Source organism: Eurytemora carolleeae, unplaced genomic scaffold (genome assembly GCF_000591075.1).
Source record: "Eurytemora carolleeae unplaced genomic scaffold, Eaff_2.0 scaffold117, whole genome shotgun sequence".
Taxonomy (NCBI): domain Eukaryota; kingdom Metazoa; phylum Arthropoda; class Copepoda; order Calanoida; family Temoridae; genus Eurytemora; species Eurytemora carolleeae.
Window position 1 is genome coordinate 277,745 of NW_019396401.1, and position 22,011 is coordinate 299,755.

The 22,011-nt window shown below is 32.1% G+C and overlaps 2 protein-coding genes across 2 annotated transcripts; both read right to left on the reverse strand.

The window, feature by feature from the left end:
• Positions 1–5: 5 nt before the first annotated feature.
• On the reverse strand, positions 6–16,275 carry LOC111702507 (uncharacterized). Its single transcript, XM_023474226.1, has 23 exons — positions 16,238–16,275; positions 15,430–15,465; positions 15,273–15,346; positions 14,097–14,509; positions 13,553–13,665; positions 12,930–13,019; positions 12,121–12,208; positions 11,091–11,238; positions 10,506–10,581; positions 10,081–10,171; positions 9,425–9,552; positions 8,761–8,864; positions 7,711–7,778; positions 7,350–7,433; positions 6,510–6,584; positions 5,844–5,894; positions 5,077–5,092; positions 4,046–4,149; positions 3,609–3,667; positions 2,786–2,843; positions 1,694–2,309; positions 1,216–1,361; positions 6–94 (listed from the first exon to the last, which is right to left on the reverse strand). The coding sequence occupies exons 1-21, from the start codon at positions 16,273–16,275 to the stop codon at positions 2,205–2,207; spliced, it is 2,019 nt and encodes a 672-aa protein (XP_023329994.1). The 3' UTR covers positions 6–94; positions 1,216–1,361; positions 1,694–2,204.
• On the reverse strand, positions 16,041–21,647 carry LOC111702493 (staphylococcal nuclease domain-containing protein 1). Its single transcript, XM_023474201.1, has 10 exons — positions 21,556–21,647; positions 21,077–21,290; positions 20,640–20,747; positions 20,010–20,071; positions 19,551–19,620; positions 18,956–19,026; positions 18,290–18,352; positions 17,707–17,797; positions 16,796–16,858; positions 16,041–16,437 (listed from the first exon to the last, which is right to left on the reverse strand). The coding sequence occupies exons 2-10, from the start codon at positions 21,119–21,121 to the stop codon at positions 16,360–16,362; spliced, it is 651 nt and encodes a 216-aa protein (XP_023329969.1). The 5' UTR covers positions 21,122–21,290; positions 21,556–21,647; the 3' UTR covers positions 16,041–16,359.
• Between the last annotated feature and the right edge of the window lie 364 nt (positions 21,648–22,011).

A 22,011-nucleotide genomic window follows, 5' to 3' on the forward strand; every position in this document is an offset into this window, starting at 1 on the left:
GGAAATCATCGGAACAGCTTTATTTAAAAAATTAGATAAATTGTAGGATCTGTAGACAGTAGTTGATATGTCGATCTCCGCAGTTCGTCAATATCTAAACAAATTAATGCTAGTACAACATTAAAAATTTTGATATTTTCATTCTGGTTTGATAGCTAACAGGGGAGGGGGGAAGACATTTGCACCCCCTGAGATTTCAGAATAGCTTCTCAATAGCACTTAAGAGTAAGAAAACCTAGTGCATAACAGGAAAAAATATCTATCTTAAAAAGATTTTCACCTGCAGCGCGTTTTTTGCTTTTTTTTTGGGTCCGAAATATATCTAGCATCCCAATCACTTAAATCCCGTATCCGCCCCTGATAGCTAGCATTCTTGTAATTCTTTTTTTGTAGTGATTTTCTCCTTAATTCTTTTTGTGTGTTTTTATCTTTTTTTATCGAGTCCGCCTGGTGCGGAAACAATCATTTTATATCTTGTAATTATTAAAAGTTGAATTTATAAATATTGTTTTTTTTTCTGCAGAATTAAATGACTTGATTTGATTTAAATTATAGAAAAAAGGAAACAGTGTTGCATCACTAAAATTCTACCACACAAGTTTACTTCTCTAACTTCAAGGTGTTGGAAGATATACTAGAGTGGTAGGCGATTATATCAATACAATGAAGACGTCTTTTTATTTAAGTTTTGATTGTTTACAAGCTTTTTTAAAATTACAAGTTTACAGTATTTAAAGAGAAGCTTTATAAATTGACAGCTTCTGTTCGTTTCCATGTTAATGTGTAATAATGCTGTTTGAAAGCTGGATATAAATCAAAATTGAAATAAAAAGTCGTATTCCTTGTATTGATATATGCGACGACGACTGTAGGTCACAAAGACATACCACTAGTGTGTCCTAGTCATAAAATTCAGAGATAAAAAAAATAAGAATAAAACAAGAAATAAAAGAAAATGCTTTTTGTATACTTCCTTAACTTTTTCACAACAAATCAATTTTAAGATTTAGTTCTTATTTTCAACTTTGAGAATTCTGTAAAAACCAGAATTATGGCACACAATCAAATCAGCTCAGCTCAGCTCAGCTCAGCTCAGCTCAGCTCAGCTCAGCTCAGCTCAACTCAACTCAACTCAACTCAACTCAACTCAACTCAACTCAACTCAACTCAAATTAAAGAAATGTAAAAGTGAAAAACTCTTTGTCACGCATTTACCTTTAATTCAAGCTTTTCTCTATAGTTTTCTAGTTCTCATTCATTTAAACAAAATACATTTTATTTGATCTGAAAAAATCACTAAATTTAGAAGATGAGGAAAACATATCTAAAAAATTTACAATTAAAAAATGGTCTTAGTCAAGCTTACAATCAGCGTTTCGGATCCGGATCCGGTCGGATCCGTATCATTTGGTCGGATCCGGATCCGTATCAGGAAACGTTGATATGGATCCGGGTAGCGCCAAAAATTAACCAAAATCATGGAATAAATAAATCAAAATGGTTCGTAAATGTATTATTTACATGACGAAAATTTTTCAAAATTATCTTTAATAATTTAATGTTTACATTTATATAATAGTAATAACGACATTTTTAACTTTAGGATTACTCAGTTACCTCGGATCCGGATCCGGATCCATAATCACGGATGCGGATCCGCATCAAAATGATACGGATCCGAAACACTGCTTACAATACAAAATTAACACAACTAAATAAACTTTGGTGGGATTGAATCAAGTAAAAAAATACAGATACATGAGATACATAATGATTTCCACAGAATGATGATTAACATTATCATGATATTGCCCTTCCTCAGTGGAATTACACGCTATATGGGATTTCCACCCACCATTATCATAATTATTGTTACTTACATTCAACCTACAGTCAAAGTATCATGCTCTGCAGGCTATGTCAGGTTAAGTTATCACTATTGAAACGTGAGAGAGTTTAAAGAATTGAGGACAAAAAATATTTTAATTGCGCATTTTTTCATCAATCGATCAGGCATTTTGAGGTACGTCCTCCTGACACCACAATTAATCCAAACTGAATATACAAAGACAGGACTCAGAACTGGAACAAGGTTGAATAGCTTGCAATATGCCAATTATACAATTTTAATAGAAGGAGTTGTTTGTTTTGAGAATTAATATTTGCATTATTCTGATCCATTATTCTTCAAACTCCAGGGATACTTAAAGCTTGTCAAGGATCTCCGACACATCCTGAACCTGATTGACTCCGGGTCTCCTGATATACAGGTAAACCCCGTTTTCAACACCATGGACATTCGGGACAGTCTAGAAAAATATAAATCAGTTTTATAAAAAATAAACGTAACAAGCTTAAAGGGATTATTAACGTTATTTCTTTTTTGAACGACTTAAGTTTTCTTTCTTTAAAATCAACGATATTTAAAAAATCTAAGGAATTGAGTTTTTGACACAAACTGTTGCATTCCTTTATGGTGAAAATCTTTAACTTAAATTATTTAATATAACAGAATTCATAGTTTGAAAAATCTAAGGTCTACGATATTGGGTTGCAAAGATATATCGATCCTAAAATCGGTGTTTGTGGAAAAGACTCAATTCCTTTAATGTAAAAAAGCCAAATCTAACTTCATAATAATAATAAAAAAAAAATAATAGTTAAATAAAAACTTTATTTTTCCAACGCTCAAACAAGTATTTATAAAATTCATGGAGTTTCTAAAATCTATAAATTAAATAAGATTAAGGAAAATGTAAATGTATACGATATGTGAAAATGTGACCTTCATGTACAGGGATACAGTGGAGTCGCATGCCAAACCTCTTAGATACTCTCTTGCTCTGAAGCAAAATAATTTAAAGGCACAGTAACCGTAATTTTAATTGACTCTCCATGCAAAGAGGACAATTCCCGATTAACAATCGTACCATTATTTAATTATGACAAAGGGCCTCATTTGTCCTCTGAGTGGCTCTAAAAAACGAGTAACACGACCCATCAGCATCCCCATTAGATAATGAGACGTGAGCCTCAGGGAGGGGCCTGTTAATCTGATTAGTAATGTAAAAAATATCATCAATGTGTTTTTTCTAGGTTTAGAAGTGTTTGTTTCTGATAATTCCTATATGTTTAATGATTAATGGAGAAACCACAAGTGAAATTAATCATTTTTCTAAATTATAAAAAATGAGGGGTGGCGTTGTGTAATAAAATAACGCCCCCTGTATGTTTGCAACATATAAAACGTTCAGCTTAAACTGTTAAGAAATAAATATTTAAAATTATATCTAATTCAAACTTTGTCAATAAAAAATGAGGGGTGGCGTTGTGTAATAAAATAACGCCCCCTGTATGTTTGCAACATATAAAACGTTCAGCTTAAACTGTTAAGAAATAAATATCTAAAATTATATCTAATTCAAACTTTGTCAAACAAAGCTGTTAAGTATACCGTTGTTTATCTGGAATTTCCATTTTTGCATGGAGGGTCAATTGGAATTACGCTTACAGTCTCTTAAAAGAACTTATTCTCATTAAAAAATATTTCAGATAAGGAAACCATATCAAAGGAAAAATACTTTTTTAAATTGAAAAATTATTTTTACCTTTTCATCCAACCATCATCTTTCATCGGCCCCATGTAGAGAAGTGAACAGTCTCTTGCCTGAGCAAAGAAATTAATCTTAATGGAACCTTAGGTCTAAACTTATGCCTAGACCTCAACTTGATCTTGGTTTAAGCCTAGACCTTAACCTTGACACTAACATGAGCATAGACCTCAACCTTGATCTGACTTTACCCTTGACCTCAAGTTGATTTAGGCTTAAACCTAGACCTTAACCTTAATCTGGACTTAGATCCAGATTCAACTTGAACTGGACTTAAACCTGATATACACCTTGATCTGGACTTAGACCCAAACCTCAACCTTAACCTGGGCTAAGACCCAGATTTAAACTTGATCTGGACTTAAGCCCTTACCAAGACCATTCTATATCAAATTTTTACCCCGAGTTGACCTTGACCTTTAGACCTAAATTACCAGGGAAGGTAGGTTGGCTACTGAAGGAGAAATGTCTCTGAGAAACCTTGGATTGATATCTCTACAGATACCATGGTCTAGCAAATACACTCTAACAATACTCTCTAGATATTTATTATTCATGTTTTTCATGTACTTCTCATTCACAACGGTACCCTTCAAGGTTTTGTATGATCAAGAATGCATGAGGTATCAATCACCGTCTCTTTTTATTTAATTGTCACTTCTTTATATAATGTCACTTGCGCATTTTTTTCTTCAGAAAAAAGGAGGAAATTTTCAAAATAAAACACGACGATATCTTCCACATTATTAACTTGGTAAAGGTATAAAGGCTACCGTTGTGAATCGTTCATGTCCGTCTTTAAAGGGAAGGTCACTAGAAATTACAACGACAATAGTTTTGGATACTTATATACTGCTTGACTTGATGCATTCAAATGTTCCTAGGATTATGATCATTTTGTCGACTAGCTTTCCTCCATCAATTAATAAAAGCTGAAGTATAATTATTTCTCGTTTAAAAGGCTACCGTTGTGAATCGTTCATGTCCGTCTTTAAAGGGAAGGTCACTAGAAATTACAACGACAATAGTTTTGGATACTTATATACTGCTTGATTTGATGCATTCAAATGTTCCTAGGATTATGATCATTTTGTCGACTAGCTTTCCTCCATCAATTAATAAAAGCTGAAGTATAATTATTTCTCGTTTTCTTATTGTTTGATAATAAATAAATATATCTTGTCAAACCATTATTCTTTGTACGGTGAGACCCACAGCACTTTGGAAAAGGAAGAAAACTTAATTTATTAATTAAAATTTCGTGTCATATTTAAACAAACAGATTTCACTCAATAAGATGATTTTTTAGCTACAGCTAAAAATGTTTGATTTTACACATCGTCAAATACACATAATAATTTTAAAATGTCGTCTTGCTATTCCATAGTTTTACGGGTCTCGCTATATAAATATATATATAAAATATTCATTAAATAAGTTGTATTTATCGAAACATGAACAATTCCTGTTTCTCCATGTTCCTAAAACAAAACAAAAAATTAGAGACAAATTTAGATTTTTGAAAATTATACATCTAAATCATGAAAATCAAATCAACTCAGACTGGACGCCGAATTCTAAACTTGAATCAATGATTCCAAAATTTTGCCAGCGCGCATTAGAAATTCGTAATTAAACAGTTCAACATTTGTTGATAAAAAGTATTAATACATTTTCTACCAAAATTAAAAGCTAAGAAATAAAAATTTGAAATTAAGTATAAACCAATTGTCTAAAGAAGCTTTATAAGATTCATTATATTGATGTCATTTTCATCTAAAGTACAAGCTTTTATATCTCATTGATTTCCGAAGTCTACTCTGGTTTCAAACCGACAATAACTTTATGAACACAGATATCAGCATAAGATTTTATATTGATCAAATATTTTTACAGTTATCCCACAAAACAGTAGAAAGACGACTTGAAGGTCATCTTAGATCTTCGAATCGGCATTTTCAAAATGATGTCTGCTTTTTCATCAATATTACCGGGGATATTAAGCATTTCGCTCAGATTTTTATTATTTAACAAATACAAAAATTGTCTAAAGATAAAATTTCTTAATATCACCGGTAATATTATTAATTCTAGAATGAAAATTCTAAAATCAGGTTTACACATAAAATGCCACAAATTATTTCAAAGATAAAAGACGACCTTCAAGTCGTCTGGCTACAATCATGTTTCGATGGATACCCTGTATGATAACAGTCGTTTATAAAAATCCACCTGTATCTGCACTCTGCACCAGTCAAACTTTGCGTCCTTGAATCCATAAACCTTACAAAAATTCTTGTGAAAACTTTTTACTACAGTAAGGCCTATTACTGTGGAATAGGAAGACGAGACTCAAGTAATATCATGTGCATTGTGGTTGTAAAGAAGTAAATACTAGGAACGGTCTGTATCACTGCACATTTGATCATTAGACTATTTAGATTCAGAACTTAAGTATAACAGTCAATTTGGCATATTCCACAAGTTTATGGGTTCTAGCGGTATTATCAAATTGGAGGTTCAATTTCCCTTTTAGCTTAAGGGTTTCAGTCCTGAGGACTTAATTGTATTAAATCCGGCTCAGCCTAGGAATCCCAGGCTTAGCCAGATGATATCCAATACAAAAGTTTTGCCCTTTGATCTTTTACTTAAATTGTAATTTGAGTAGGTTTAGGATTAGGTCCATATCGCATAATAAATTTGAGTAGGTTTAGGATTAGGTCCATATCACATAATAAATTTGAGTAGGTTTAAGATTAGGTCCATATCACATAATAAATTTGAGTAGGTTTAGGATTAGGTCCATATCACATAATAAATTGATTTTAAAGCTACACTTGCCTTCTACCTATTCCACAGTTTTTGGGTTCCACTGTACTTTTACAGATAAAGGGTTACCTGCCCGCTTCCAGAATACAGTTCAAGCTGCCGATCCAACAACTGGTTATTCAGGCTTATCTCTTCAGATATTATCTAGAAATATTATTATTAAGAAATATTTATCTCTTCAGATATTATCTAGAAATATTATTATTAAGAAATATTTATCTCTTCAGATATTATCTAGAAATATTATTATTCAGAAATATATATCTCTTCAAATATAATCTGGAAATATTATTATTTAGAAATATTTATTCTTCAGATATTATCTTGAAATATTATTATTTAGAAATATTTATCTCTTCAAATATTATCTTGAAATAGTATTATTTAGAAATATTTATTCTTCAGATATTATCTTGAAATATTATTAATTAGAAATATTTATCTCTTCAAATATTATCTTAAAATATTATTATTTAGAAATATTTATCTCTTCAAATATTATCTGGAAATATTTTTCTCTTCAGATATTATCTAGAAATATTTTTCTCATCAGATATTATCAAGAAATATTTATCTCTTGAGATATATAAAGAAACATTGAAACATTTATCTCTCTCAAGATTATCTAGAAATTTCTAACCTTTATTTCAAAGATAATTAAATATAATCTAAACATTAGAACCTTTAAAATAATAGAATAATGCTCTATTTTTAGGTCACCTTCAATTCACAATAAACCCATCAAACTTCTTTTTGATCAATTATTTGAAATATATCGCATTTTTTCTTGCGTGAGAAGTATTAAATTCTGTTAATTTGTAAATAATCGATTTCCAAAGAGAGGATGATGCACTCAATGCAAAAAGCGTACCACGATGTCAATCAGACATTCCACTAAAAAAAATTTACCTTAGGGGAAAATTCCCCAATGAATTCGTCTTCAGCGGATTCACAGGCAACGAACAGAGTTTCAAAAGAGATTACTTTCAATATCTAAATACATTCATTAATCTTACTTCAAGTGAAAGGAAAGTAAATATTAAAATCTTTTATAAAAAAGATATTGAAAAGAGCGAAATATTATGATTTTGAAATGTAATGCTTTTTCTCATATTGTGCCTAAAATTAAAACTAGAAGCAACAGGGTCACAAAATTACAAGACGAAGATTTTACAGTTAGTTTGTTCAAGCTACTTAAAAGTAACATTAAAATTACAATCAAATGCCTCGTAAACTAAAGACGATTAAGAAATTCAAAATCAATTCTTACCTTAATCCGGATAAGACTACTAGAACTGATTTCCTTGATTTCCCAATTAGTTTGGCTAACCATCTCAACTGAATAGGGATTGAATAAAAATAACGAAAGATATCAATATAACGAAAGCCAAAGCACAGTTTGCTTGAACCAACTTTAGGTTGAGTTATTGGAAGGATTATGGACACGGATTTACTTCTGGATACAGTTACAGCTCCATCTTTCAGTCCAGTGTGCCTCAGACTTTGTCGTTGAGCTATCTGAGTTATTTATGGCTTTCAGGTCAGGCAGCCCCATATCAACAATGTTTAAGGGATCTACAAAATCACAAAACTCACTTTTGGATTTTTTAACGGATTTTCTCGGATTTTCTCTTGAAACCGAAATTATGACTATTGAATCCTGCTTAAATTTTTCTTAATGATCTCAAAGACAAACTATAATATGCCTTGAAATCACATATGCAAACTGTGATAGCATTAATTATTAAAATAACGAAAACCATGACAATAATAATAACAAAAGCAACAAGTACTATACAATCTAATAATAAAAATAATACAAATTTTAATAGTCGTGGCCTAAAGCTAAGAGAGAAAAAACATTTTTAAAAAGTGAAAAGTTGAAACTGTGTACAGAACTCTGAATACTAAGGACTGCTGAAGATCCAGTCATTTAGAGTTTTTTTTCCACTCTTCTATACATCTAAAATTCATTAAAGTGACTGTAAGCATAATATCAAGAGACCTTCCATGCAAAGATGGCAATGTCCGATTCACAACGGTATACTTAAAATCTTTGTCTGATCAAGTATGAATTAAATATCAATGTTAAAATTTGTAAACTGATTATTTTCAACCGGGGTTTCTCTACAAAAGTGACTTGGCAATTTTACTGAAAGCGAACATAGGAACCTTGGAAAACGGCAATGTCTTTTTAATGGTACCGTTGTAAATCGGGGATTGTCATTGCCTGAAATTACCTTTACAGAACCTTTAATACCAAAAAAAATCAGGTTGAATGTGATCTAATCATGTAAACGATCATTTATCAATAACTTACCTTGTCTTGGGACAATAGTTGGATCAGTATGGGAGTGTGCACAGAATTCGTCCAGGGAGCATTTACCATAAAGAAGAAATTTTGAACAAGGCTCCCGCTTAACCCTAGATACAAAATATTATTTTTTAAAAATGTTTACCCCCTGGGTACCCATGGTTTTTTTCCCAAAAATTTCAGCCAATTTTGTCCAGCCGTTTGGCCACCACTAAAAAAGAAATTTATCATAAAGATTTTACAGATTTTTACCTTTTATTACAGATTGATTCTTGCAAACTAATCATTTACAGAAAAAAAATTATTTTGATTGAATTGATTTTGTCACTCTTTAAATGAAAGTCACACACACATTCTCTTCTTCAGTAAATGTTTTTATTTTCTAATCTTTTATACTCAAATTCTACTCGAACCCCTAAGGAAATGATTTACTGTACGTTATCGCTTTTAATTACAGTTAAAAATAATAAGAACAAATTCTCGGGCTAGTTTATACAGTCTGAAGACTTTTCTCGTCCGCAAACTTGTGTCTGTGATTGTAAATATTTAAAATATGAATGTTTTTATCTTATGACATTTAAATCAAACATATATTGCTAATATTTAACCTGTAAATTAGTTTAAAATATACATTATTATTATTATTATGTATATTTGTAAAAACTCCTACTTGAATCTATCAATGGAAACAGCAACATCATCATCTGGGGTCGTGTAGTTGTTCATTGGAGAATCAAAATCTTCCTCCATAGCCTTCCAATTAGTTAGATTCATGGTGCTATTGGGATCCTCATCCACCTAGAATAATAAATATGATAACGACAACGACAACGACAACGACAACGACAACGACAACGACAAAACAATGATAATAATAATAAAAATAATGATAATAATAATAGTTATCTTTAGTACACATGCTGTCAGAATTGAATAATAGTTAGTTGGCAACTAAGACGACCTTGCATTTGTATTAATAGAACTAACTAAAAGTAATAATCGATTGGACTAAAGTTCATAATCATTTAGAAGTACAATAGGGGAAAAGAAAGAAGGGAAGCAAATTCTTAAAATATGAGAAAAAAAATATTATTTAAAAACGAAGTTTGAGAAAATTTAAAAAAAAAATGGAGCAGAGGGAAAAACTAAATGTAAAGATATGAGTAAGGTAAATAAATGGGAAGAAAAGACAAAAAGGACAAAGAGAAGAAAAGGTAGGAAAAGGTTAAACACAACATCCCTACAACCGATATCTTCAAGTACCTCGGTATTTTCAAGTACCTCGAGTACCTCAAGTAACTTAAAATGTTCAAGTCATTCAAGTACCTTGGTATCTTCAATATCACCAAGTTCCTCAATATCTTCGATATTAACTAATGTTTGGTTTTTCATTGCGAGATTTAGATCACAAATAAGTCTGAAATAGAGATTGAACTATTACTCAATACAATAAAGATCATCAATTTAGGGTAAAAGTGTATCATAAAGTATTCATTTTACAAACTACGAATAACAACCAAAACCAAAAAAGGATTATGCCTAAGTCTGTGTAAGGGATGATGATCCTTTTTGTAAATGTTGAATTTGAGCCTAATTATTAAAAATTATGGATTTGAGCCTAATTATTAAAAATCATGGATTTTAGCCTAATTATTAAAAATGTTGATTTGAGCCTAATTATTAAAACTAGAACAAGAAATGACAGAAAACAAACAAAATACTGTAGAAATCAAAGAAATGCTAATAAATACCTATTAATCTCTATATTTTCAGAGAACAAATTAAGCCCAATAGAATCCTTTTCAACATCAAAATCAACTATGTATCCTAAAAATATTAATAGATTGGGTTATATTCGAGCCTGGAAAAGTTCAACGTAACAAAGCCTGCAGTACATGATACTTTGATTGTAGGTTGAATGATAATAATATTAATAATTTGGGTAGTAATAATAATTTAGAGAACATGTTGATAATTATTAAGTAATTAAAGTAAACATGTAAATAATGTATGTAAAAATTTCAAAAAATGTACTATGTACATTTAATACTGTAACTTTAGTACTTTTACTTCCGTAGTTCTGAAGTTAAAAATGTCTTATAATGATGGAACTAATTAACATGTAAATTTTTAATGAATGCAGAGGCCGGATTTAAACATGGTTGGTTCCACTTGAAATTTTTGGTGTTTTGAGATTTGAGCCGGCGCTCAATTGGAATCGGGTTTGGGCGATTCAGCGACGCGGTTTAAATTATTTAAACTCAGCCTCAGTATATTTGAATGGATGATCAATTAAAATTCCGTGGAGAGTTTCTTTAATCTAACTAATATCCAACCTTGAAGTACTCCCTGGCATATATCCCCTATATCCTGAAGATGTTGATGAGAGGCAGGAACACATAGAACTTGAGCAAGGTGACATGAGAACCCAAGTCCAGGTAGCTGGGAGGCTAATCCAGCTGGTAACCATCTCAACTCATCCAACTTTAATGGAAAGAGTAACTTTATTTCTAATACTTTTACAGGGGTGTATATTTTCTTAAAAATAATCACCCCCCATTCTTTCAGAAGTTAGAAATTTTCGCGGAGCCCCTTTTTTGGGTTTTTTTTTGTACTTTTAGACTTCCATCAATCTATTGATAGGATGTTTAAAAGGTATGGAGACGATGCAAAACCATAGCAGTCAACAACTTTCGTAGCGCGACTATACCGAGTCACTTTCTCCTCCTCCAAACCACCTGTCTCTCTCTACTCCCCTCTACCGGCAGAACAGTCATTCTTCCCCCGAGTTCCAACCAAGACAGTTTTCTCTAGCTTCTTTCATAAAAGATGAAAAAAAAACTTGCCTTTTGATGGTAAATTTTCACCCCCCCCCCCCCCTAAATTCTTTAACCTTGAGAAGTCTGATAAGACGCAGAAGAAAATTATCTTTTAAGTGCGCTCTATTTCCACAAATTTTTTAATTTTTTTTTGACTTGATATTATAACTTTGATTATGAAGTTACGAAGACTCTAATTGTAAATTCGAGTGAGGCTCCGTTAGTTGAGTGGCTTTTATGATTCATAAGGGTAACCTTGACAGCTTAGGATAATCTAGGATGAATAAGATATCAAAGTTTACATCTGTAAATTTTTTTTTTTTCAGTTATGGGTTCTCAACAAAATTAACTTTAACAATGCGCATTTCTCCTCCAGAAGCACAGGGAGGCAGTTATCTGGATTACACACTTTCAGTTAGATATCAACAATATCTTCCACATTAAGGATCAATAATGGGTCATACGTTACCGTTGTGAATCAGACATGCCCCTCTTTTTAAATAAAGAGTAACTAGAACTTATTGGTAGAATTAAAAATGGCCTCTACCTTGACATAAGAAAAGTTTCCTGAATCTATGAGTTTCACCAAAGCCTCTTCCGAAGCAAGCTCCAATAGTTCAACCCGAACCCAACTACTACAATTTTATTTACAGTGATAACCAGAAAACTCTGAACGAACTTAAGAATAAAAATATAACTTCAAAAAGCCAGATGAGTATGGAATAAAGCAATTGTGCAGTGTAAACAGACCCAGTTCACTTAATAAGTGATTTAACAAGTGTCTAGTAAAACTAATTGTTTCGTAACATCATAGAATAGAATTAAGTATTGCTATAAAGTCGTCTTCCTTTTTCAGAGTTTTCTGGTTATCCCTGTAGTTATCATTATTATTGTTATCATTGCGGACACCGATTTAACTTGGGGGTTCATTTAGAGAGTTTTTGACAGATGTAAGACTCTGTGGCCAATTTATGGACAAAGATATTGTTTGTTACATTTTTCTCTACATTAGAGACTAAAAAGACTAAGTTACCATACGCTATAAAGTCATAATCAGAAAGACCCGGAATTAATTGACAGTTAATCAGGCGATTTTACATATATCTCTGGCAATTTCAAATGCTCAAAAAAAGCCAGACCACATTTTGGAAATGGCTGGACTAGGAATACTTTGTGATTATCGTTTCATCAATCATATTTGTAAAATTAGATTGTAAAGTCGTCTGATTAATTGTAAATTAATTCCGGGTCTTTCAGATTAGGCCTGTATTGTATATGGCAGATTGTTTGGCAGATGTTAGGTAACAATGAGGACAGTTTTGGGGTTACAATGAGGAGAATGAAATAATTGTTGACCTCAAAGTTGATTGCCCTCTCCAAGCCCAAGAGGATCCCACCACTAGATATTGTGGATCTACTCCAGGTTCCATCTCAAGCTCTGCCAACCTAAACAGTGTCTTCCGTCCTTAAAGGTTTTTAGTCCGGATCTTCTACCTATAGTCCTACATCGGCGGATCAAATTTCAATGAATTTGATAAAAGTTCACTACTCCTTTAGTAGATGTTCTTCTTTAAAAAAAAAATACAGGATACAAAATTCTTAATTGTAAGAAAAATGTGTTCACGTGTCTCAAAAGTAATATATGACGCTATAAAAGTAAATTCACGATGATTTTAATAATGGTGCGGTTTGGGCGAATTAATGGTGAGCGCAATATCGAGAAGCTGAGTTTGTGGTGTGGATGAAAACCGGCTGCGTTGTGCCTAAACTACCTAATTGGAACAATACAGTTAATTACAAAATGCTGGCGGAGTTGGTTTAAAAATTCAAGAAAAAAAGTTGCCAGTTCAAATCAAAATTTTCGATTTCCCCTAAATCTTTTTTGCAGACAATATTATACTTCTGCTTTGGGGGGAGGATAATTTTTTGCTATTGATCATTTTGTTTAAATAATCCTGACATTAATAAATGAGCTGTACCTTAGCTCCTTCTCTATAATTTGCGCTTCATGACTCCTGGTGACATCAATGCTGCAGAAACTACCAGTGTCCTCAAACAGATTCACTCTCAAGTAAATAGGATTACGGCGCAACTAAAAATAAATATTGATGACAAAATTTCTGTTTAGCAAAGTACATATTTCCTTGAAAAATGCTGATTTGGGGGGAAATATGAATATTAGTTTAATGGAGGAAATTATTGAATTTTTGGATAACGAGTATCAAAAACCTTGCTAGTTGAAACCAATTTTATCATTCTTCGGCTCCCCATGCAGATAATCAGTATTGCGCTCTATTGATCAGGAAAACAGTGAGGCCCACAAAACTGTGAACTATGCCGACATTTAAGCAATTTAATGTGTATTTGATGCTGCTATAAAGCAAATAGTTTTGCCCGTAGTTTGAAATCTGTTTAAACTGCAAAATTGCTGTGTTTCTTGTTCATTAGACTTCTAACAGTCGTCTTTCTATTTCACAGTGTTATGGGTCCACTGTATCTGAAGCATTTCCAAAATGTACAGACCTGAAAGATAGCTGACTCTAGAAATATTGGTTCGCGTTTCTCAATTGGCTGAATTGGTTTACACGTGCTGACGCCCATATTCATGCTGTTGGTTGTACTGCTGGAGTAGCTACTTATAGTGCTGATCCAGATATTCCCGCTATCAAAATTATTGCTATCAAGGGGTTTCATGTCTTCGTTCATCTTCATGTCGTTGCTGATGTTGATGTTGATGTTGATGTTGACATTATCGTTGTTGTTAGAGTTCTTCATGATGCTATTGCTGTTGATGTTGTTGGTGATTTCCTTTACATCAATCTTACTGCGACTGCTACTACTGAAGTTGTGAATGTTCTTAGTGTTCCTGGAGGCAGGAGCTGAATAGCTTGGGCTCGTATGTGCATTAGAATTCTTGTTTAACACACGCTCAATATCTAAACATTTATTAGTAAAATTAAAGTTTTAGGGACGCTATACTTCCTAGATAACAGCCTTGGAGTTAATTTAATAAATCAAGACTGAGTTATGGCTTTACAGCTTGTGGAAGATATTTTTAAGTCAATTATTGACTTGTTTTTAACAAATTTTGTTACTCATCTAGAATTGACAGAAACTAAACTAATGATATTAATAAAAATAATTGCTGCAAACTTCCTAAGAGATCAGGCTTAAGTTCCCACTTACTGTCCATTAAAGTTCCCATAAAATCAACTCATTTATGAGCTGAGTGTAAACTCATGGGTGGGAGTCATGCCAGTTGCGTGTAAACTCCTCTGTGAGAATCAAGCCACTTGAGCGTAAACTCATCTGTGGGAGTCAAGCCAGTTGAGTGTAAACTCATATGTGAGAGTTAAGCCAGTTGAGTGTAAACTCATAGGTGGGATTCATGCCAGTTGAGTGTAAACTTTTCTGTAAGAGTCAAACCAGTTGAGTGTAAACTCATATGTGAGAGTCACACCAGTTGAGTGTAAACTCATGGGTGGGAGTAATGCCAGTTGAGTGTAAACTCATGGGTGGGAGTAATGCCAGTTGAGTGCAAACTTATCTGTGGGAGTCAAGCCAGTTAAATGTTAACTCTTAGGTGGGAGTAATGCCAGTTGAGTGTAAACTCAATCTGTGGGAGTCAAGGCAATGACGGTCTGCCATGGAATTATCTGTACACTTATCAGATTTCTAATGTAATAAAATTAAACTCACCATCTGTAACATTTTCCACATCTTTGATCTCCAACTTCTGCAACCACTGATTCACATAACTGGTCTTGTCGGGGCTATAAAAGAATTAAATAAATAAAAAATGTTTTTCCCTTAATTAGGGGAATAATTTCAGGATTCCATAAAATGTTATTTTTACCTGCAGTTCAGTTTGTCAAATATATCTTCGGGTTTTCTGAACATAAACAATATTTTCAAATTTTTTATTAAAAAGGCTTTACAAAGATGGTAGCAAAGGAGTACAATACAAATTGCAAATCTGTTCAAGTGAAAATTTAGTAGCAGTTATTAATTATTAAGTAAAGAATACAAAAAATTCAAAATTTCAGAAATCGTCGACATGTTAAAATATCGATAAAAAATAGCGAAATAATACATAAGTGCAAATTTCATCATATTTATCAAAAAAGTACTTTTTTTAATTTGTTATGGCTTTTCATTTCACTTAATTTTAAGGAGTATTAAGAAGGATGAGATTATCATTTTATCAAATCAAATCAAATCAAATCAAATCAAATCAAATCAAATCAAATCAAATCAAATCAAATCAAATCAAATCAAATCAAATCAAATCAAATCAAATCAAATCAAATCAAATCAAATCAAATCAAATCAAATCAAATCAAATCAAATCAAATCAAATCAAATCAAATCAAATCAAATCAAATCAAATCAAATCAAATCAAATCAAATCAAATCAAATCAAATCAAATCAAATCAAATCAAANAAAAACTTATCGGAAACTAAAGTTTATCGATTTTTGGGTTCTATATTGAGCAACCAAGTGGCATCTTTGGGGAATATAAAACTATTTTAAATGTTTGTTACAAACAATACGACTTTTCTTAGCATTCAGTCCGAAGATTACTGGACACTTCAAAACTAGAAAAACTAAAATATCTTCTACGTTACTGATCCTTCAGATAAAGGTTTAAGTGTATTTTACCGCAGTAAATCGGGAATTCCTATTTTTTCATGAAGCATCATTTGAAGTTACGCTTCCAGTCGTCCCCTGAGGTGATACTTATTAAATTTTTTCCGCCCTTGAGTAAAGCAAAGAGAAGTTTTCTAAAAAAAAAGCTGTTCCTGTGCATTCGGAATCTGGTCCCAGTCCAGGGAATCAATATAGCAGAGACAGTCTTGAATCTTAAATACAAAAATACATAACAAATACAGAGTTTAGAATACGGATTCATTGGATCTGCAACATTTCGGCCTCTTAAATCCTCATAGGGATACGAAAAATGTGCAGAGCCAAGGGTAAAAACGTTGAAAACCTGTAAAAAAAAAAATTTATTCATCAAAATCTGAATCTGAACTGTTAAAAAGAGAGATTATTAAACTTTTCCTTTTCTCTACATTTTTGTTGAGTTTTAACATAAAAATAGGCAAAAAAAATTGAAATTATTTTGTTAAAAAAATCAATAAATCTTAAAGAAATGTTGATGACCTGGATCCAAATCTAGATCCGAAGCACTAAAAGAAATAATTAGAAAATGGTCACCTTCCATTTGTCAAAGAACTTCTTCTTCTTCCTCCTCTTATCAGAAAATTTACAAGTGAAGGCCTTTAAAATCATTCAATTAAATAATTAACAGATTCCTTGTTGTATTCGTTAGAGGGATTGTATGCGTAGTTTAAAGTAACATTCCATTTAAAGGGTTTTTTAAAAATATGTCGATGTTAATTGGTTTTATTAGTTTATTTAACTTTTAATAAAACTGTATTTTATTGAAACTGTATTAAACTTTGCAATATCTTTATCTCAAGAAAGAAAAAATGGAAGTACCAACCCAAAGAACTATTTATTTTACAAGATTCTTTTTAGGTTCGTTTCATGCATTATATTTTCTCTCAGGGTCAAATTTGGCATAGTGTAAGAAAACCTTAAAAATATGTTTAGAATTAACTATGCTAAATTTTGGCCCTGAGAGAAAATATATGAAAGAGAGAAAATATATAAAAAAATGAAGCAAAAACAAACCAGAAGCAAAACTTACGGAAATGCCATTCTTAAACCGGTGATTCACTTGAAATTCCGTCTACAGTCCCTTTAATTGGTGTACTAATGATGGTGTATCTTTCGATCTACGCAAATCCGCTATATTCCACTTCTGACCTACGCCAAATCCGCTATACTACACATCGGCTCTACTAGCACAGGGTTTTACAGCTGCTAAATGGACTTGTAGCCGCAGCGCCCGGCCTGCTAGCCTGTCCTAGACGCGGCGCTCGGCCCCCTAGTCTGTCCTAGCCGCAGCGCCCTAGAAATTGTCTTAACCTAACCCTCAAATAATACAAAAATAAACAGCTGGCGTAGGTCCGATATTGCAGTAGGTCGGAAAGTTAGTAGGTCAGAAGTTCAGTAGGCGGAGGGGGGGGGGGGGGTGTTGCGTATAGACAATTCTTATTGACCTGATAAGGAATTGAATCCAATGCTTGAATGTGGAAATAAAGCGCCGAGCCGGTAACAGAATCCATATTTCCGAAATCAAGGAAGCGAACCCTGAAATTTATCAATTAAAACATTAATATTACAGACAAGACCATCTAGGTATCTAGAGGGTGTGTGTATACAGAAATGCTTGTGGTGACCGTATAGGCTTGACCCCTACCCATGAATTAACAATTAGTCCTAGCTTGGTGAATTTATTATTAACATCCTTGCAATCAAACGAAACATTTGAAGGAACTAGAGACGGATTTTCAGGAAATGATTGATTGTAATTAAATTAAGTGGCCTTTTAATTAAAACGCAAAGCTAAAGTCCATTGTCCATACTCAAGATCCAAGATGACAGTACAAAATTGAGTTCTACGTTTGGGTTTACACTTTGTAATATTTGACTTTGTGTAATAAAGGTATTGAAGTATTTTCTTTTTGCAATTACATCGGACAACAGACATTGTGCCAACCATCCGCAATCCTGGATTTAAGTATGCGGAATGCGAATTTAAGGGGCTATATATATATATAAACCATATATGCATGGTTTTACCTGAATTTATCTGAACTCATTATTTTCTCTATTCTTCCACGATATAAACAAAAATCCGACCACCTAAATATTTCTATTAGTATTGTCTTGAACAAAATAAAAAAGTCGAATTCAGTTGACCAGAGGTGGAATTTAATGGACCACAGGTCGCATTTGATGGACCAGAGGTAGAATTCAGTGGAACAAAGGTAGAATTCAATGGACCAGAGGTCGAATACAATGGACCAGAGTCTAGAGGTTGAATTTTATGAACCAGAGGTGGAAGTCAATGGACCAGAGATAAAATTACATGGACCGGAGATCGAATTTAATGGATCAGAGGTAGAATTGAATGGAACAAAGGTCGAAATTAATTAAACGCAAGAATTATTTGAGCTACTTTTTAAATGCACTCTTGATCGTAATATGCCTAGCTAGTGCAACAACTTATCGCTATTCATTAATTCCAAACTTAGGTTCGGAACTGTAGACTCAAATCAGTACTAAGTAGTGTAGACATCAGAGTTTTAGGTACTAACCACCCACCTCAAAATGAATCTACTAAATTAAGAAAGCTTTGTGGACATACCGCTTGTAAAATACGTAGTTAACTCTAATTTTTGATTTAAAATTCCACAATATATGGTTTCTTCACTGGGGGGTATTTTTTATTTTGTATCCTATTACCTCGCAATCACGTTGTCACCGACTTGAACTTTCTGTAGATCCTCTTTACTCATCTGTCTTCTTACACTATTCTAGAAATAAACAAATAAACTTTCAAAGGTTTATATTTTGATTTTGTAAGATCTGGGGAGGGGGGGGGGAGTAAATTTGGACAAATTCAAGTTTTTTCATCAGTTTTGATAATTTTTACCAAAAATTTTCCCCTAAAAATCATTTGTTTCTCTCCTATTCAGAAAAAAAAACTTAAAAAACTACTTTTAAAAGAAGATTTCCACCCCTGTAAAGATGTCAAAATATATCATATAAAACTATCTAAATTATGATAAAAATAATGATTTATTTTTTCTCTCAACTGCTTTTGACTACTCCATAATAAGTTTATTTAGAAGGAATGTTTGAAAATGTTGAGGGTACATTGCATTGAGGGTCACATGAAATTACAATATTTCCGAGGAACTCAATAAACTGCGAAATAAGTTTATTTTCAAGCTACTGCTATAACATTTATTTTGCTTCGTAACAACACATCATAATGCCGTCTTCCTGTTCCACAGTTTTATAGATCAGAAATGTTTATACGTAAAATTTTACTTACATGAATCAGACTTTGAATCTTCTGTGTGTGAGGTGAGAGCATACACACCCAGTGAACATCATCCCTCACACTACAATCAATCAATCATAATAAAATAAAGGTCGGAACTTTTGTACAGTTAATCCCTTGATAAAGCACTAATCAGGATTAAGTTTCTCTTCTAAGGTCTGACATAATAGAACAAATCCTTTAGATTTATCTCAACACGATAGAAACATCAACAAAACAAAAGCAAGGGCATATACACTGACGCAAGGGGCGTGCCCATTTTATGCTTGTGAAGGGGAAAGGGGTGTAGCCCCTAGAATTAATCCGTTTTAATATTAAAAAAATAAGAGAAAGCTTGAATTTTGAGATAGACAGAGATTCAGTATTTTGTCTTGATATAAGGAATCATCAAGAAATATAATCCCGACATGCACCCCCCCCCCTCCTCCACAATAAGAAAGAATACTTGACCTCTGTACGAAATAAAGATTATATTCTCTGCCTGCAGAAACAGTTGTCAACAACTCACGAACCTTAACAATCAAAAATAAAAATAATTAATTTTCAGAATTTGTTTAAAGTTTTTGTAAAAGTTTTTTAAGAGCAAAAGACAGACCAGAAAAAGCAACCCTGACAAGATGTCGTCTGCATTGTTTCAATTTCGCGAAATTCGCAAAAATAATTGAATAGAAGGATAACAGCTTTTCCATTATTATTTTGGCACTATTTGAAATGTTCATATTCAAATTTAATAAATCTACATTAGAATATGTTCGATATCCTATAAAAACTTCTATAAGATGATCGTAGTAGTGATAGTTGTAATATACATGACGGACGGTCCCTTGAAAATTTCTTCTAAATGTACAGAGCACGACTCATAAAACTGTAGAGTTGGTAGACGACTGTAAGCCACCAGTTGGTTAAATAGTAAAATGAAGATAAAGCAAAGCAATTATGAAGTGAACACAGGACAATTTCCATTAATAAGAATATATAAAGCACCTATCTGCTTTAAAAACATCAAATGTCGTATTCCACAGTTTTATGAGTCTCGCTATGTAAACAAATACGTGATTTCAAAACTGTTTCCTGGCCAACCTCCTGAATTCTCTTCGCATCAGTATCATCATGTTCTACGTTATTCTCCATGATGTCGGTCAAGGATTTATCTGGAGAATCAGAACAGCTTAAAACCTCTCTCGCTGTCTAAATATTTGTTAACGAAATTAACATTGGAATTTTTACATAATTGCTAGAAAATTTTCGTGATTTTATTCTTGATTTGAATATTATTTGTTAATCACTGAAAAAAATAAGACATAATTTCTTAAACTTCGTTAGTGCAGTATTATTAAAAACATCGCTTAAAATGTGCCCACTGTCAGCCTGTCCTGACATTTTTTACATAATAAATTTAAAAATCAAAACAATCAACTCATGTTTGTAACTTATATATTCTAAACTCTATAAAACTCACTTGCAAGACAAGAAAAATCAAGTATTTTCGAAAATTATTAAACTTCTTTCCGAATTACCTTGTAACTACAGGATGAACTGCTCGCAATATTGAGACCAGGCATTGATCACCATTTACAAATTTTCATTTAACTTGTTCAAAAAATATCTGAAACAGAATTTCTAAAACTTAATCGTCAATAACTATAAAATAAATAAAACAATATTAACCCCCAGACAGTAGATAATTCAAATTAAAATGGCCATTGGGAATTTTTAAAATTCATCGTTGCCCTATTAAATATATTTATATATTTTTGACTATATTTTTAAACAGTGTTATTTTGACTATTATTAAAGGACTCCCAATCATTTATTAAAAAGTGGATCGACACAACGAAATGTGTCCAAGGTCAATGCCCAAAACAGTCTGATTCCCAAATTTCTTATTTGTTTTAAAATATTTTGTCAATAGAAAGCTAAAAAAAATGGCAACCCACAATTATTAAGTATGTAAATTACAAACAAAAGGTGGATAAAATATATATATATATTCAACCAAATTAAAGAAAAAAATTATACGGGAAAAAACTTATCGGTTCAAATTATTTCAATAATAAATTACAGGTTCAAAAAAATTTTAAAGTTTCTTTTTGAACTTATAAGTTATTTGCAAAGAAATTTCCAGCTAGTTGTTTTTGTTGTGATTACTAGTCCAGAACTTCACAAGAAGTAACAAGTCGAAGATACAAAAATATAAGTTTCTTTAAAAAATGGGTTACTGTTAAAAGTTATATGTATACATGTTCAAATAAAGAAGTTACTAATATAGAAACAATCTTTACATAAATTGCATAGCTATGAAGGCAGTATAAAAATATAACAATCAAAAATTAAAATGTAAATTTATCATAAAAAAATGCAAAAAATAGGTATCACATAAAGTTACGAAGAATGCAAACATCTGATAGAATGATATGTGATGCTTTAGAATAGATATCACATTAAAATTGAG